General features: G+C 36.3%; 1 protein-coding gene across 4 annotated transcripts; it reads left to right on the top strand.

Annotated features, from left to right (window-relative positions):
* Positions 1 to 4,859: 4,859 nt before the first annotated feature.
* LOC108339160 (uncharacterized) lies at positions 4,860 to 15,914 on the top strand. Of its 4 annotated transcripts, none has more exons than XM_052877879.1 (7): positions 4,860 to 4,973; positions 5,221 to 5,511; positions 5,762 to 5,814; positions 6,059 to 6,096; positions 12,031 to 12,643; positions 12,958 to 13,123; positions 14,985 to 15,906. In XM_052877879.1, exons 2-7 carry the CDS (start codon positions 5,448 to 5,450, stop codon positions 15,017 to 15,019), a joined length of 969 nt encoding a protein of 322 aa, XP_052733839.1. In that variant the 5' UTR covers positions 4,860 to 4,973; positions 5,221 to 5,447; the 3' UTR covers positions 15,020 to 15,906. The 4 variants fall into 4 exon arrangements, with proteins under 4 accessions (XP_052733839.1, XP_052733838.1, XP_052733836.1 ...); XM_052877878.1 differs by having other exon boundaries at positions 4,887 to 4,973; positions 5,291 to 5,511; positions 14,985 to 15,914; XM_052877876.1 differs by having other exon boundaries at positions 4,892 to 5,511; positions 14,985 to 15,908.
* Positions 15,915 to 18,403: the final 2,489 nt, after the last annotated feature.

The following is an 18,403-nucleotide window of genomic DNA, read 5'->3' as shown; positions in this document are numbered from 1 at the left end:
CTAAACCCTAAATGGCTCTAATACATTTCCCAAAACTATAAACTTTCCCCAAAACTATAAACTTTCCCCAAAACCATGATCTTAAAATTTTACTTGTCAAAACCTCAATTTTGTGCCAAAAACTCACCATTCTTCTAGTTTATCCCAAACCAAAGTTTTGTAAGAACACATCTGCTCAGATTCACTAAATCTACATTCACAAGTTCATCGATAAACATATTATTCACATCAACAAACCAACTGCACAACAACATGCATAAATTTTCAATTCAACACACCTCCATTTTCAAGCACCCAACTTACAAAATTTCACGATTTAATTAAAGTTCACAAATAAATCATCACACCGTCATAAAAATATCAAATATCACATGCACACCAAATCCAAACCAAATAAACTAGTTTCTCTTACTTGGTTGACGCTCCAATGGTGCTAAAAACTCTAAAAATCCTCCTATGACTCCAAAATCTCTACTTGCTCCTACATTTCATGACAATTCGATAAGAGTATACCTTTAGTACCGCTAATCAATAAAGAGTCTTAAAGAACACTCATACCCCAAAAAAGTGAAGAAAACCTCTACAAGTAAAGACACTAAACTTTAAAGAAAAATGATAAAAATCAACTTACTTTATAGATAAAATCAACCAGCTAGAAATAAATATTTTGCCTCAAGAAATCATCAGGTGATCTTCCCATAAATGGATAAAGAATTAGTACTTTTAGAAAAAAAATTAGAAGAAATTTTAAAAAACAAAGTTTTAGAAAACTAAAACTTCTTAAATAATAAAACTTCATATTATAAAATTTTATTTATACCACTTATATTTTAAAAATAAAATAATAAAATATCATTATTTAAAACATTCTATCATATCTAATATTTAATTTTTAAATCAAATATTAGATATGATAAAAATAATAATAAAATCATTATATTTCTCTCAAAATAACAAAAACTACGGTAATACCACTCAAGACTAAAATGATAACGAAAGCAAAAATAATTTATACCAACATATTTACTTTATTTATATATATATATATATATATATATATATATATATATATATATATATATATATATATATATATATATATATATATATATATATATACTTTTAGGAAAAATAAATCAGTTTCAAAATTTTACGGATTAATATAATAAAATATTACACTTCACTATTATACTTATCATTGTTACATTTAGAATAGGTTTAATTGTTTTCTTTGTCTCGGTTTGGCTCCAGCCTGTCAATTTCGTCCATCCTTTTAAAATAGTTTCAATTTCGTTCAGACATGGTTTAAAAGTGTCGATTTCGTCCAAACGTGGTAAAATTTACCTCAATCAAGTTATTTCTGTTAAATAGCCAAAAACGACGTTAACTTTTTTTCTCTCTCTTCTGCTTTTTCTGTGGAATGCAGCCTCTTTATCAGTGTTTGCAACATAAAATTACTACTTTCCAAATAAAGCAATTAAACCATTTTTATTTCAAAGAAGCAATTAAACCCTTTTTATTTCAAAGAAGCAATTAAACATCTGTACAAAGAAAAAGATAATAATATGTTCCACTCTACTTTTTATCGACCTAACTATTAAGTGTATATATGTATCCTTCTTTAAATAAAAAATAATGTTTTAATAATATATAAGGACAAAAACATATATATATATATATATATATATATATATATATATATATATTATTGTGTAAATATGTCTAACCAAAGTATATATATTTTTGGTTTAATGTCTTTGGAGATCCCTATTTTTGTGGATTTGTATCAATTGGGTCCCTTTTTATGTAAAATTGAATCAATAAAACCCTGTCGTTAAATTTTGTGGACAGCGTTAAAAATGTTGCCTGGTGGCTAAGTGAGGTGGCATCTCATAAGTACGTAGCACATAAAGGGGTCCACGTAATGACCAGATGGACGTGGCCAATGAGGCCTTGCCACGTGTCAGCCCCTTCCCCATCCAAAATTAGGGTTTCAGATTAGAGGGAAGGGGAAAGGCTTCCTGCGCCGTCATGAACGAGAATTTTGTGCCTGTGCCGTGAGCTGCTTTCAAGGAAGGATGAAGGATCGCGATTGAGATTCTGGCTTGAAGGAAGCTGACCCTGTGGTTGATACATTGTTTCTGCGTTTGATTTGCAAGTAATGGAGAACGAAAGAACTCACGAGTTTCGTTTCTGGTGCGTCAATGGAGAAGATGAAGATATGTGGGTCGCTCTTGGGTTAATCTGCAGGCAATTCACGCGATTAGAGCTGCGCGAGGTGGAAGAAGACGTTCGCAATCTGCAACGGCAACATTTAGGGTGTGGTCGGATCTTGGTTTTCTACAGATCTGTTTGTGGTTTTCTGGTTATTGATGGTGAAGAAGATGATCCTGTCGTTGTAGATGGTGCGACGGCGGTGACGACGCTTGAAGGTTATTGGCTTCTGGTTTGCTTACAGATCTGATTGTGGTTGCAGGTGGAGGCAAGCAGCGACGCAGTTAGTGGTGGAGAAGAGTGGCGATTCGCGGTTTATAGCAGCGAAGTATGGTGGACGATTTTGTGGTGGAGATTGGACGACAGTGCTGCTGGCACCATGGTGATGGAGGTGCAACAGAAGGGAGAAGACGCTTTGGTGGTGGCGCGTGATGCGTTGGAGAGGACGATTGCCGGTGAGGATGTCGGTGACGGTGCTGGATGGTGCGACAGCTAGGGTTTCTTGGAGAGAAATTAGGGTTTGTCTAGAGATAGTGATGTTGACGTGTCAGGGTGGTGAAGTGACAAAGACTTTTTTAAACTTTTTTTTTAAATTAAAAAATCATTTAAGTCCACCTATTTGCCACGTGCTTATGAGATGCCACCTCACTTAACCACCAAACAACATTTTTAACGCTGTCCACAAAATTTAACGGTACAGATTTTATTAATTCAATTTTACATAAAAAGGAACCTAATTGAGCACATATTTTATTAATTCAATTTTACATAAAAAGGAACCCAATTGAGCTCTTTCAAAATAAGGGGACCCAATTGATACAAATCCACATAAATAGAGACTTTCGAAGATATTAAACCTATATTTTTTGTTTGGCACCCAGTTTCAAAAGACTATTAAATTAATAAAATTATTATAATAAAGTTAAATAGAAATATAATTTGTAAAATAGTATTTAAATAAATTTAGTAAATAAAAATAAAACCTAAACAATGAGAGAAAAAACGAGAGCTTATGAAAAAAAAAGTTAATTTTTTTATGAATTGTTAGTTGGCAGTTTTCTTTTATTTTAATATCTATAGTGAGTTTTTTTTTTTAGGTTTAATTGCTTGCATTGTCCACAGTTTGGCTGCAACGTCCGTTTTGGTGAATTTAACGGAAGGGACTTGATTGAAGCAAATTTTACATACGTTTAGACGAAATTGACACTTTTAAACCAAGTTTGTACGTAATTGAATTTTTTTTAAAAAGATGGACTACTTTGACACGTTACAGCCAAACTAGGGACAATGCAAGCAATTAAACCCTTTTTTTACTATCAACACAAATATTATTATTTATCAATAATTTGTTTCAATTTTTGTAAATGTTGACCCAAAAAAAACTGAACAACATTAATTATGATTGTTTTATATTTAAATAATTGTATGTATTAGAAATTGAAATATTTTATCCAAATAAAAATATTCAAATTTGAATTTACTTATCAAATAAATAATGAAAAATAAAATAATTTAAATTAATATCAATTTAAATTCAATATATTGAAATATATCCTTGACAAATTCAAGGTAACATTCACAAAATACTTACAATAGTATTGTACCGTCTGTCAGGAAGTTTCAATTTAAAATTCATTTAAAATTTCTCTATTTTCTTTTCTAGTTTAAACATTAAATTTGAATTCTGTTAATTGATGTTTATTCTGTTAATTGATGTTTACTGTATGTTTATGTAAATGTTTCTTCTTAGATTTTTTAATTTACAAAAATTAAAAATTATATTGCTAATATAAATTAAAAGAACTTTTCAGTTAATTTATTTCTTTTAAGATAAATAGATTTAGTATTTATTTTTTAGGAAAAAATATGTATATGGTATAACAAAATAACTGTTTGAGCATCTTGTTCTTTTCAAACAAAAAAAATAAAGAAAAAAAGAAATTTTTATGATGGTAGGATTAACAATTTTCAATAATTGTTTGACTGTTGAACAAAGTAAGAGAGAGAAATTAACCATTTTCAGTAATAATTGAATGATCAAACTTTTTCTCTAACTCAGATGCATAAAAAATGTTATCCATAAATATTATTAATAAATTATTTAAAATTTATTGTTTATGATTGTGTGAGTTAACGTTTATTTAACGAAAAAAACTAGATTAGGATAAATTTAATTTAGACGAAATTAATATTTTTAAATCATACGTTTAGACAAAATTGAAATCTTTTTAAAAAAGTAAACAAATTTAAGAGACTGCATCCAAACCAAAAACAAAGAAAATAATTAAAACTTTAAAATATTCGATGTTGTATGATAACAATACCAATCCATTCCGAAACCAATGCAAAATAAAAAATTTAACAATAAAAAACAACTCAGCTTTTGTTATTTAATATTTTATTGTTTATAGTTTCTATAAAAAGTATAGAAATTAAAGAAATAATTTAATTTTTTTTAAATTTAAATTTTATTATTTTGCTATCCAAATTTGATTATTAATTTTAGAAAAACTTAAACAAAATTTAGTATTGAGAACTAATATAAAACTGTTCAAATTAAATATTCACTATTTTTTTTAGAAAACATGAAACTTTCATTTAAACACAAAAAGAAAAGAAAAATAAAAAATGGAAACCTTTGTAGGCAAAACCATTGAAAAAGTTTGATTGGTTAGGTTAGATAGGATTATACCTCTCAGCTCTCTTTCATTCATGTTCTCATCCACAGCTTCAACCCTCTTGCTCCACTCCAACTTTGTGTAATCTCTCTCTTTCTCTTTCTCTTTTCCACTCGGATTTAACACACCCCATATGTTCTGTATGTGATTAGATAGTATGAACATATGCCAAAGAAATCAACTTTGTGACTTTTTCTTATAAAGTTTGGAACTTGAATTTTTTGTGTCATTGTGAGAGCTATGTTCGTTTCATTCCACATTTCCAACACTGACTCACGCCTTCTTTTACCCACCATGGTTGATTGCACTTGTGCATTTTACCCTCCAGCAACATTGCAAGTGCTTCCTCTGGTCAGGGCTGCCCCTGCAAATTTAACTTTTGTTTGTTCCTCCCAAAGGGTTCTCCCCATTGAGGAGCTTCAACTCAGTGATGCTGATGATGGGGACCCCTCAGATGCTATTGTTGATTACTCTGATTATTTCAACAATGGGGATGGAGTGGTTGGCTTTGATGACTCCCTCAGCGAAGAGGTGCTCAAGGAGAGGATCAGAAGAATGAGAATAGGGCTGGCCAACCGCGGGAAAGTGCCTTGGAACAAAGGAAAGAAACACAGTGCAGGTAGTTGACATTTCAATTGACATTGATGTGTGTATCCCAGGTTTTAACTTGTGGCTATGGGTTTTTGTTGTGATTCTTTATATTCTGACGAATGTGATTGATATAGCCCTAATTGTCGTAGTCATGAACCCTAAAATCCTTGATGTTGTGGCCAAAATTGCGGTTGCAGACAGCCTTTTAAAACCTTGTTTGTACCATGTAGTTGGTTAGTTTTTTTATATAAGTGATTGTGATTCCGGACACAATGCAGAGACCCGGGAGCGAATCAGACAAAGAACTATAGAGGCTTTGAGGGATCCTAAGGTGAAGTCAAGTAAGAGTCATTCAGTTTTTGGAGTGTTTTCTCCTTTTACAAGTGTTTTCAATTTGACTAACTTATTGTTACAGTGATTTTAGTTGTTATTCTTTGGTTTTAGGTTCCTTCATTTCTTTATGTAATTATTCAAATGCTAGCTACCTTACAAAATAGTTTTTCTGTTGCTAGGTAGTTCAATTACCATGTAACTACTATTTCCTTATTTCCTGTCTCTCCTTGACCAAATTTCAGGTAAGGAAGAAGATGGCCGAACATCCCCATTCTCATAGGTAAACATATCTGTCATGGAAATCTCCTAAGTTTTTCTGTATGCTTCCTCAAAGCAGAATGTAATCTTGCTCCATGGAAAATGATAGTTTATCAATGGGAAACTAAAATACTGTGGATGTTAGGAGGTTATTGGTTTATGAGAGAAGGAAGAGACATTAGTTAGCCTAACTGCCAAGGTAGTTAGGTAAGGCGGGGAGGGACTTGTATAAGTAGGTTTGGGTTTAATTGTAGAGGGGTTGGCTTTTGGATAATAACAGACTGTCAGGAACTTGTTGTCCTGAAGGGGGAGGTTAAGCTCTCTGTACTTGTATTCTTGATTGACTGTAAATACAAAGAGGTTATACAACATTCTTGGCTGTGTGTTTTGAGTGTGTGGAGTGTGTTTTCCATAGGTTTCTGATTAGGAACCTATCATTTGGTCCGACCTGCTGGATCAAAAGGGACGTGAGATAGTGATGGGGAGCCAGACGGAGGGACGACTGAAGTATCTTGAGATCATGGTGGAACGGATCAAGGCGGAGACCGCTGCGATACGACACGACGTGCAACAATTGATGAGGCTAATGGGTGGAGGAACTAATAATCATGATGGGAACTCTGAAGGGGGTAATAGCTCGGTGAACGATAATCACGAGAGACGTGATAATGGGATACAACAGAATTGGAGAAAAAGAGTAGACTTACCGGGGTTTGAAGGGCAAGAACCACACAGCTGGATCAACAGAGCGGAACGCTTCTTTGATATACAGAAAGTGGCAGAGGAAGACAAGGTAGAGCTCGCCTACATTAGCATGGAAGGTAGTGCGAGTTATTGGTTTAAGATCTGGAAAAACAAAGCCAAGAACCGTTCTTGGTCTGGCTTAAAAGCGACGTTGATAAATCGTTTTGGAGGGGGATTTCGAGGGACTGTGTACGAGCAGCTGGCGACGCTGCGACAAGAAGGGACGGTAGAGGAATTCACCAAGAACTTCGAGATATTATTGGGACAGACCCAAGGCTTATTGGAGGAACTTGCATTAGGATTTTTCCTGGCTGGGCTACGGGAAGAAATTAAGGGGCAAGTCCGCATACAAGATCCTCAAGAATTGGAGGTTGCAGTGAGGATCACGCAGGACGTGGAAGACGCAATATCCAGAGCGAAGGGAGGAGGTTGGAACGACTTAAAGGTGAATCCAGTGGGTAGGCGAGCCTCGACAACCATCGTTCGAGGAGAAGTCGAACGACAACCAACGAACCGTTCAGGAGGAATGGAAGCGAGTGGGTCGAACCGAAGAGAAGGTTCGATGATGGCGAATAGCGTGAGAGGTGGAATCTTGGAGGAGGCGACAATCGGGGGAGAATGGTAAGAAATTTACCTTATCCAGAATTTATTAAAAGACTGGAAGAAGGTCGATGTTTTCGGTGCAGGGGTCCTTTTGCACCAGGTCACCGTGTTCGGAGAAGAGCTTGCGGGTGTTGCTCTTGGCGGAAGACGAGGAGGACGAAGGGACAAAAGACGGGAACCAGGATGCGAAGCCCATGGAACTATCTGCTTGCTCAGCAGAGGGGTTGACACCACCCAGAACCATGAAATTAACAGGGCGAATTGGAGAAAGAAGAGTGGTGGTCCTCATAGACAGTGGGGCTAGCCATAACTATATTAGTCGGAGGGTGGTGGAGGAATTGAAGTTAGCAGTCACTGATACAAACCCATACACGGTGAGCCTTGGGGATGGTCACAAGAGGATATCTCGTGGACGTTGCGAGAAAATTCGAATAAATTTGGGGGAAGCCACGGTGGAGGAGGAATTGTACGTGTTCGAATTGGGGGGAGTAGATGTAATCTTGGGAGTGGCATAGCCAACGAAGCTTGGGAAGGTTATGATCAACTGGGGGGAGATGTCCATGGAATATATGTTGAAGGGTAAGAAGGTGACAATAAAGGGTGATCCAGCGCTTTCCAGACAGCTGGTGGATCCCAAGGCCTTGTTGAAATTAGTGGATGCTGAGTCATGGGTACTAGTGTGGGATCTGGGCCTAGTGGAGCAGGAGGGGTGCGGTGAGTGGACTGGGGATTTGACAGGGGAACAACAGGCTGAATTAAAGACAATGTTGCAGGCGCACTATGGGGTGTTTCAGGAGAGAGAAAGCCTGCCCCCGCCTCGTGATATGGAGCACCGCATTGTCCTCAAGGAAGGAGTGAACCCCGTCAACGTTCGGCCCTATAGATACCCCCATCTTATGAAGGAAGAAATAGAAAAACAAGTGGCAGATATGTTGAAAGCCGAGATCATCAGGCCAAGGAAGAGCCCCTACTCCAGTCCGGTGATATTGGTGAAGAAGAAGAACGACAAGTGGCGCTTTTGTGTTGACTACAGAGCCCTGAACAAGGCTACGGTCCCAGATAAATACCCCATTCCCATGATAGAAGAGCTGCTAGACGAACTACACGGCGCCAAATACTTCTCCAAGATAGACTTGAAGGCTGGATATCATCAAATAAGGATGGAAGAAGAAGATATCCCCAAGACGGCGTTCCGCACATACCAAGGCCACTTTGAATTTCTGGTAATGCCTTTTGGACTCACTAACGCACCGGCCACCTTCCAAAACGCAATGAATAACTTGATGCAGACTTTCCTCAGGAAATGTGTACTTGTCTTCTTTGATGACATCCTAGTGTACAGTTCTACGTGGAAGGATCATTTAGAACAGCTGGGAACGATGTTACAGTTATTGGAGCAGCAAAGATGGGTAGCTAACCAGAGCAAATGTGAGTTTGGAAAGCAGCAGATCGAATATCTAGGCCACCTGATATCTGAAAGGGGTGTTGAGATGGACAAGGATAAAATCAAGGCGGTGTTGGAGTGGGAAGAACCGAAAAATTTGAAGGCCTTGAGAGGTTTTTTGGGCCTAACAGGGTACTATCGGCGGTTTGTGCAGGGATATGGGAAGATGGCCAAGCCTTTAACCGAATTGCTTAAAAAGGGGAAGTTTGTGTGGTCGGAAACAACTAGAACGGCCATGGCAGCACTCAAGACTGCCATTACCACTGCACCAGTCTTGACTCTTCCGGATTTCAATCAGGAATTTCACGTGGAATGTGACGCATCCGAGGTTGGTGTGGGGGCTGTGCTAATGCAGAACAGGAAACCCATTGCTTTTTTCAGCAAAGCTTTGTCAGAGGGATCCTTAAGTAAATCTATATATGAAAAAGAGCTCATGGCCGTGGTAATGGCCATTCAACATTGGAGGCCATATCTACTTGGACGGAGGTTTGTGGTGCATACAAATTAACGTAGCCTGAAGTACCTGTTGGAACAGAGAATCACGACTTAGTCAACAGAGCTGGATAGCCAAGCTCATGGGATACAACTTTGACATTGTATACAGAACAGGGAGCTCGAATAAGGTCGCTGACGCCCTATCTAGAAAAGGGGAAGGAGGTATTGAGGAACTAGAATTGCAGGCTATCTCCAGACCGTATTGGCATGATTTCCGAGAAGTATTGAAGGAAATAGAAGAGGATGAGTCACTAAAGAAAATAGTTGATGAGATCAAGAGGGACCCGAATTGTCACGCATCATATACTTTGGAGAACGATAGGCTTCACTACAAAGGGAGGTTGGTGCTTTCGGCGAAATCTATCTGAATCCCCAAATTATTAGCGGAATTTCATGTGACAAGCACAGGTGGACACTCAGGGGTAATTTGAACTTATAGAAGGATAGTGCAGTCATTCTACTGGGTGGGTATGAAGAACACTGTAACAAAGTTTGTGGCTGGGTGTGTGATATGTCGGCAGCATAAATATATGACTGCATCTCCCCAAGGTTTATTGCAGCCCCTGCCGATTCCTCAGGCAGTGTGGGAAGAGGTAAGTATAGATTTCATTGTAAAATTGCCTAAATCTCAGAGCTATGACGCAATATTGGTAGTGGTGGATACATTGAGCAAGTACGGCCATTTCATAGCACTGAAACATCCCTACTAAGCGAGAACGGTGGCAGAGGTTTTCGTCCAGGAAATAGTCAGGTTACACAGAATCCCTATGTCAATTGTTAGTGAGAGGGATCCCCTATTTCTAAGTGTGTTTTGGAAAGAACTTTTAAAGATGCAAGGAACCCATCTTAAAATGAGCACTGCCTACCATCCGGAGACTGATGGTCAAACAGAGGTCTTGAACCGCATTGTGGAAGGATATTTGAGATGTTTCTGCTCAGAGCAACCCAAAAGCTGGAAGATGATGCTGCCTTGGGCTGAATACTGGTACAATACCAGTTACCAGGGGGCGACAAGGTGCTCCTTATTCGAGATTGTGTATGGTCGGGCTCCACCGTCCTTGAGTAGATTCGTTCCAGGGGAGACAGCGGTGGAAACGGTGGCTCAAGACTTAATGACGAGAGACGAGGCTCTGAGACAATTAAAATTCCATCTACGTAGGGCACAAGATTTGATGGCTAACCAGGCAAACAAAAGAAGGAGAGAAGTGGATATTCAAGTGGGAGACTGGGTCTACTTGAAAATTAGACCCCATAGACAATCTTCTATGGCCGTGCGGTTACATTCCAAGCTAGCAGCTCGATATTATGGACCATTCCAGGTGATTCAGCAAATTGGAAAGGTTGCTTATCTCTTACAGTTGCCGGAAACACCCAGGATACATTCAATTTTTCATGTATCCCAATTAAAGAAAGTGGTGGGGAGAAGAGAATAAAAAAGGAGCTGCTTGCCGAGCTACAAGCAGAGGGTCCCACCTATTGGCTAGTGAGAATTCTAGAGAAGAGGCAAAGGCAGCAGGGGGAAGAGATGGTGCAACAGGTCTTGGTGGAATGGCAAGAAGGTGGTAGAGATGGGGCTACATGGGAAGACGTGGAGACTATTCAGGATCAATACCCTGAGTTCAACCTTGAGGACAAGGTTGCTGAAGCAGAGGGGGATAATGTTAGGAGGTTATTGGTTTATGAGAGAAGGAAGAGACATTAGTTAGCCTAACTGCCTTGGCAGTTAGGAAAGGCGGGGAGAGACTTGTATAAATAGGTTTGGGTTTAATTGTAGAGGGGTTGGCTTTTGGATAATAACAGACTGTCAGGAACTTGTTGTCCTGAAGGGGGAGGTTAAGCTCTTGTACTTGTATTCTTGATTGACTGTAAATACAAAGAGGTTATTATACAGCATTCTTGGCTGTGTGTTTTGAGTGCGTGGAGTGTGTTTTCCATAGGTTTCTGATTAGGAACCTATCATTTGGGAGTAAAAATGATGGGATGTCTGGTCTTTAGACCTTTGGTTGTTCAAACTCTACCAATTTTAACCGAAGAAAAGTAATCCTACTCCTTTGTTAATTCAGAAATGGGGGAAAGAATGCAGACTAGAAGTTACTGAGATTGAAGACTTGGATTTGGACTCTTGATTACTTATCATATGAATGTTTCTACCTTCCACATTGTGAAGGGATAGTATAGGCAGTAAACCGGCATCGAATTGTATGCTACTTGGCTTAGAGAAACAAAATGTTTATTTCTCAGGTTATAACATGTCTGTTTTAAGATATATGATGTTTCGATTTTGTATTTATTGCTGTTTGTCTGACTAAATATAAAGGCTCATATGTCTAACAATTGAGGTCATTCTACATTATTTACTATCATTGCTGTCATAAAGTGTTCCACTCTTGTAAGTACTGAGTAATATCTGAGAATTTTCTACTGTTTTGTGAGATTATGATTGTTACCGACTCTGATACGTAACAATGATCCTCATACTTCCAGTCTCAATGCACCTGAAAGTTACATATCTTTATGGTACACAGTTTCAAATATATTTTGCACTCATTGATAGATAGTGTTCAATAAATTTTTTTGATTGTCTTTAATCTTGCCTATGAAATGAATATTAAATTTGTAGCCATTGGCTATGCATTCTATCATATTCATTAAATATCAACCTTCCTGCAGTGATCAAACCAAGGCAAAGATAAGTGATTCAGTGAGGCGTGTTTGGTGTGAGCGGCTGAAGTCGAAACGGATAAGGGAGGATTTTTTGCTTTCATGGACACAAAGCATAGCAAATTTTGCCAAGAAAGGAGGAATTGGTCAGGAAGAGCTAGAATGGGATAGCTACCATAAGATAAGACAACAGTTGGAGCTCCATCATCATATGCTAGCCAGCAAAAAGCGAAGAGAAAAGGTGATGGCAGTTACTGGAGCAAAGAATATCATCCTAGCATGGAGGGAAAACATAGCCAGAGCAGCTAAGAAAGGAGGGAGTGGGGAACAAGAGCTTGACTGGGACAGCTATGAGAAGATACAAGAAGAAATTATTCGCCAGCGCCGATTTCAGCGTACTGAAGAAAAGGCAAAGAAAAAAGAGTTGGCCAGGGTAAAATCAGAGAAAGCAGCTCGGATAAAAGCAATAAAAAGGGTAATCCTCACTCAGAAGAGAAAAGAGCATCAAGAGAGGGCTAAAGTGAAAGGAAATACAAAGAGTCATCGCCACAGAAATAGTAAGGAAGGCAAAGCTTCCTTGGAAGATACTCAAGAGTTAAAACTGTGCAATCCATTAACTAAGGTAAGATTCTGTTTTTCCTCTTTTATTGACTGTATATAAATGCAACACGTTGGCTTTGTCAATTAAAAATCCTTTTATCTGTATTATCAGTAGAAACTTAAAACATCCTGTAATAGGTCTTTTAGACCATGGAGAGAGAGGAGCTGAATGAAATAAGGAATAAGCCATTGAGAAAGTAGTAGAAAAATGTCCTTTAGAGTGATGAGAGTATTATAAACATCTATGCTATATATTTGTTTGTAATGACCTTAATTCTTACTATTTTTATTTATGCCTCTCTGCTTCCTATGATGCCAAATTTGTCTTGTGTTTAGATTCACATGATTGAGAACACCAATGGTGACTTAACTAGAGAAGGAGACACTTTTGATTGCATTTTTCCAGCCCATAATAAATTGGATTTAGAGCTTATCAAGAGAGAAAAAATGCAGAAAGAAGTGTCACTTGCTGATCAAATCCAAGCTGCTAGAGACAAAAAAAGTAAGCTACATACATAAGGAATCTTGAATTATTTTTTATCATTCTACTTCATTTACTTTGATGTTTATATATGTAAAACAATAGCTTATGATTTAGGTATTTATACAAGTTAACCAACACGGGTAGTTTGTTGGTTGTAGAATAGGAAACTGGTCCCAGTAATTTGAACTTATCTGCATTTGCACTTCATTTTCAATTCCAGTTCATTTGATTTCTTTTTCTTTATTGATGTGCAAAGTAATCTTGATCTCCCTTTCTCCCTCTAATGTCATGCAAATCTTTTTCGTTAAATTTTAATTTTGGCGCTTCCTTAACTCCCATGTGATTTTGATTCTTCTTTTTCATGTGATTTTAGTTTTCAAAATTTTAAAATTTATAATTTTTTTAATTTTTTTTATCTGACACGTTCTAATTCTTATATTTTTATTCTATTGAATTTTACACTTAACACATTCATCTTAGCATATTCATATGAGGTAACATCATTGAATAATTTAATAGATTATGAGAAATCAAAAAGAGGATAAAAAAGAAGCTAACCTTGATATAGGCTATAGAGCATAAAAGTGATCCTTATACTTAGGATAAAGGTATTTTAATAATTGCTTATAAAAAAGTCGATTGAGTAATATATTATAATACATACAAAAATTAAAATTAAAATTTAATCTATATTTTATTAAGTTAAATTTAATTAAAATTAAAATTTATTTTAAATTTTATTAGTTTAATTTAATTAAAATTAAAATTTAGATTACATTTTATTAGTTTAAGTTTAATAAAATTAAGATTTAGTTTGTTGGAATGTAATGTATTTCTAGTAGATTTTTTTTATAAATAGGATAGTATGGTGTATTAGGGTTTAGAGAAGTGAGTAGTAAAAGTTTTTAGCTTCTCTTAACTCTTTAAGTTGGTATCTAGAGCTAACCACCTAAGTTTCCAGTTCTTGTCGTCATTATTGTCCGTCACTATCTGTTGTCACTTTTTTTTTGGCGAAGTCAAGGGTTAGGTGCACCTTGAGAAACGTGACTCACTCCTAGTGGATGCCGCCTCATTCGCCTCCACACATGCTGTTACATGTCGTCTATCTTTGGCTAGCCTAGGATGCGTGTTCCTCACGCGTCACCTTTTTTTATGTCGGAATATCACTACGCTACTGTCGGTTGTTTCACTGTAGTCCCTTGAGTGTGTTATGGTCCCTATTTTTCTGTTTCGTTAATAGTAGCTCATATATAGGGTTTCTACTCTCAAAATTAGATTTTCCTTCATTTATTTAGTTTTAGAATGACTTTTGTTTTTGGAACACCTTCTTTATCTGCTACTCCTATCATTACTTTTGTAAAACTCAACTGAAAAACTATTTAACTTGGTTTTCTTCCATGGAGTTATGGTTTTTTAGGCAAGGATATCTTGAACAAGATGTTTCCACTGTACCTAATAAAAAAAACTCAGTGGCAGAAGCTTGATTTTCAATTATGCGCTATCTTATAGTAATCTGTCGAGCAAGAGGCCTTAAAAATTTGTAGACCTTACAAAACTTGCTCATCTTTTTTGAAAAAGGGCACAAGATATACTTGCTAATGATGTGCAACGTCTCTTTGATGCAACTCAAAGAGCGTCTTCCTTCAAAAAAATCAATCATGATATGGTTACTCACATAGGAAAGGCTTGTGCTCCTATAGAGGAGTTGAAGAATTTCTTTGTGGCTGATTCTTTAGAAGGTATCAACAAAAATCTTGATAAGTTTTACATGGTCCTAATTATAAGAAATCTGCACTTAGATTTTGATCATGTTCGTGATCAAATTTTAGCTGATGATTAAGTCTCATCAATGAATAACTTAATTAATCAACTTTTTCAGGTACCTACATTAATAAAAGACGAGAATTCAATTGATGGTATTGAAACATCAATTATGGTAGCACCACAAGGAAAAGGAAGAGGCAGAAGCAATCGAGGAGGGCGTGGTGTATGCTGATGATATTGTTATTATAAGAAATGACGTCACTAGAATTACTCAATTAAAGAATAATTTGTTCAACCACTTTCAGGCCAAAGATTTGGGTCATCTAAATATTTCTTGGTATTGAAGTGGCACAGTCAAAAGAATGTGTCATTATTACACAAGGAAAATATGCTCTTGATATTTTGGAGGAAACAAACCTGACAAATGGCAAGCCCATTGATAGTCATATGGTCTCAAATCAAAAGTTAATGAGAGATCAAGGTGAAATTTTCTCAGACCTAGAGAGATATAAAAGGTTGGTTGGAAAACTCATCTATCTTACCACAATAAGACCTGATCTTTCTTATCTGGTGGGAGTTGAGTAAGTTTATCCAACATCCACATGTTGATCATTGGAATGCAGTGATTTGTATTCTCAGATACGTAAAAGGAAACTCAAGATAAAGATTGTTGTGTGAGAACAAAGGAAGCACTCGGATCCAAGGATATTGTGATGCATATTGGGCTGGTTGTCCAATTGATTGAAGATCTACTACAAGATAATGTGTTTTACTTGGAGGGAACCTTATATATTGGAAAAACAAGAAACAAATTGTTGTTGCTCGATCTAGTGCTGAAACTGAATATCGATCTATGATTCTAACTGCATGTGAACTTGTGTGGATTAAACAACTTCTTCAAGAATTGAAATTTTTGTGAAAATGAGCAAATGAAATTGTACTATGACAACCAAGTAGTCCTTCACATTGCCTCTAATTCTGTGTTTTATGAGAAAACAAAACACATAGAGATTGACTTTAATTTTATTAGAGAGAAGTTGTTGTCCAAGAACTTGTTACTAAGGTTGTCAATTTTAATGAACAACTTAGAGACATTCTGACTAAATCTCTAAGGAGACCAAGAATTCAATTTATATGTTCCAAACTTGATGTATATAATCTATATGTTCCAGCTTGAGTGGGAGTGTTGAAATGTAATGTATTTCTAGTAAGTTTTTAGAAGCTTTCTTATATTTTTTATATGATGAACTACTATTCCTTATAAAGAGGGTAGTATGGTATATTAGGTTTAGAAAAATGAATAGTAAAATTTTATATTTAATTTTATTTATATTATATTTGATATTTTTACTTTAAATTCTTATATATATATTTTAGGTTTAAACCCTCATTTGGTTCTCGTATTCCTGTGTCAATCTCAAGTAGGTCCTTGTTTTTTTTTTGTCTCAATCGGGTCCATAAACTTGTAAAAATGAGCCAATTAAGTCCTCTTCGTTAAGTTTTTACTGACGCCGTCTAACTATAATGACGTGGTGCACACACATGTATACATCTTATATTACGTGAAATTTTTTATTTAATTTGTTATTAAGTCTTGTACAACTGTCCAAATGCCGCCTCATAGCCCTTGGCGAAAAACCTTGCACCAATCATCTTCTTGTTATAGTTTGATGGGTTGAAGTTCTTATCTCTCTCATACTCACCTTTCCCGCGATACATCCGACAGCAAGAAGATCACACTGCTCTGCCCAATTACACAGGAAATCAAACTATACCCATTTATAGTACCAACAATGATAGAATCATTAAGAAAATAAAAGGAAAATGACAAGGAAAAAGAAAGAAGAAATCTGTTTGTTTCCAATCCCTTAATAACCCCAACTAATCTTTCAAATTGAATGATGAAATCACTCATGGAGTTCTCCTGCTTAAGAGCCAACAACGATTCAAAAGGCTCTTCCAATAAAATCTGATTGCTTTCATGAAAACATTTCTAGATTGGCTTGGATTGCACATTTCCCACCACTGCAACCAAGATAAGGTAGGGTGAGGTCGAGGCGGCAGGGTCGAGGCGGCGGGGTCGAGGCAGCAGGGTCGAGACGGCGAGGACGAGGCGACGAGGCGGCGAGGCGGCGAGGACTCTGTTGAAGGGTACATATGACCTTGGGGTAGTTGGGGAAGTGGATGTTGGAGGATCGACCCTGACAGCATCGACCTCTTCGGCGACGCCCACGTTGTCACCGACAACGACGCCGCCCCCACGTGTGCGTCACCAACCCCTCCCTTTCTTCCTCTGGTCTCCTCCGCGTCCCCGGTATAACTTCTTCCAACGGTGGCCATTCATTGCAGGTTGTGAGTATCTATTCATGGAAGCTTACATTGAAGAAAGTTTCAAATGGGTTGCAACGTGGGTAACGTTTGTGGTGATTGTCTTTGTCTTCGAAAATTCTTCTGAGCCCTAATTCTAACACTCACTCACCAAATGAAAATCCCTAACTCATTAAATCCCTAATTCCCTTTAAGTATTTTTGTTTCAGTTAAAAAATCACAATAAAAATCCCTAATTCTCTCCTGCCACATAAAAATGTTTTTTTTAGATACTAATATCCACGTATTTAAATCCTTATAACTAAGCTAATTTTCTGTGCACCACGTCATCACAGACAGACGACGTCAATGATGACTTAACAGAGATGACTTAATTGACTTATTTTTACAAATTTATAGACCCGATTGAAACCGGAAAAAAAAACGAGAATCCATTTGAGACAAAATGAGTGTTTAAACTTTTTTTAATATTTGTAAGAATATATGAATATTTACAAATAGTTTTTAAATGAATATGCAACCAATAACAAAGTAGAATTATTTTGTTGTGATGGATAAATACGGTATCCGACCGTGGCTTATGCTTATGTAAAATGAATATTTTATTCTTTCCTAAAAGCAAATTTTGGATTGCGCAATAATTTATGAACAAATTTATTGGGATGAAATTTCTGGAATAAGATTTCCGAAATCCATGAAAAATATCTTAAAAAAGTTTACTGGAATAGGATTTTCGGAATAAACTTTTCGAAATGTATATAATGTGAATTTTCTGAAACATCTCACCTGAAATGCGTTTCGGAAAGAGTTTTAGGAAACACATGAATCATGTTTGGAAAAAGTTTTTATTTTATTTTTTATGTTTTCTGTGTTCTTCTTCTTTTGATGTTATCCTTTTTCCCTCTACAGTAGCGGGGATGATGGAAGCAATAGTGGTGGCAGTGATATTAATCTTTTTCTATTAATTTGGTTGTGCAGTTAGTAACTATGGAGTACAGGAAGCGATAGTGATATAGTTGCACATGATATATGATTTACAACAAATGTAATTTTATTTTCAATTTTTAATATATTATATAATATACGAAATGAAACAGTATTAATAAAATAAAATAAAATATATAAATTTTAAACTTTTAAATTTAACTTATAAGTGTTTATATGCAAATGGTCAACTTTTAACATTTCGGCAACACCACAAAATAC

The sequence above is a fragment of the Vigna angularis genome, chromosome 5, assembly GCF_016808095.1.
Source record: "Vigna angularis cultivar LongXiaoDou No.4 chromosome 5, ASM1680809v1, whole genome shotgun sequence".
Lineage (NCBI taxonomy): Eukaryota > Viridiplantae > Streptophyta > Magnoliopsida > Fabales > Fabaceae > Vigna > Vigna angularis.
The sequence above is the reverse complement of the archived record's forward strand: the minus strand, read 5'-3'. Positions and strand labels throughout refer to the sequence as shown.

What these genes read in the sequence shown, in the direction of transcription:
- LOC108339160 (XM_052877876.1), top strand. Translation starts at nt 5,133, where the DNA reads ATGTTCGTTTCATTCCACATTTCCAACACTGACTCACGCCTTCTTTTA. An exon ending in AGGAAAGAAACACAGTGCAG is followed by an intron (nt 5,512 to 5,761) that starts GTAGTTGACATT and finishes GACACAATGCAG; the next exon opens with AGACCCGGGAGCGAATCAGA. An exon ending in TGTGCAATCCATTAACTAAG is followed by an intron (nt 12,644 to 12,957) that starts GTAAGATTCTGT and finishes TCTTGTGTTTAG; the next exon opens with ATTCACATGATTGAGAACAC.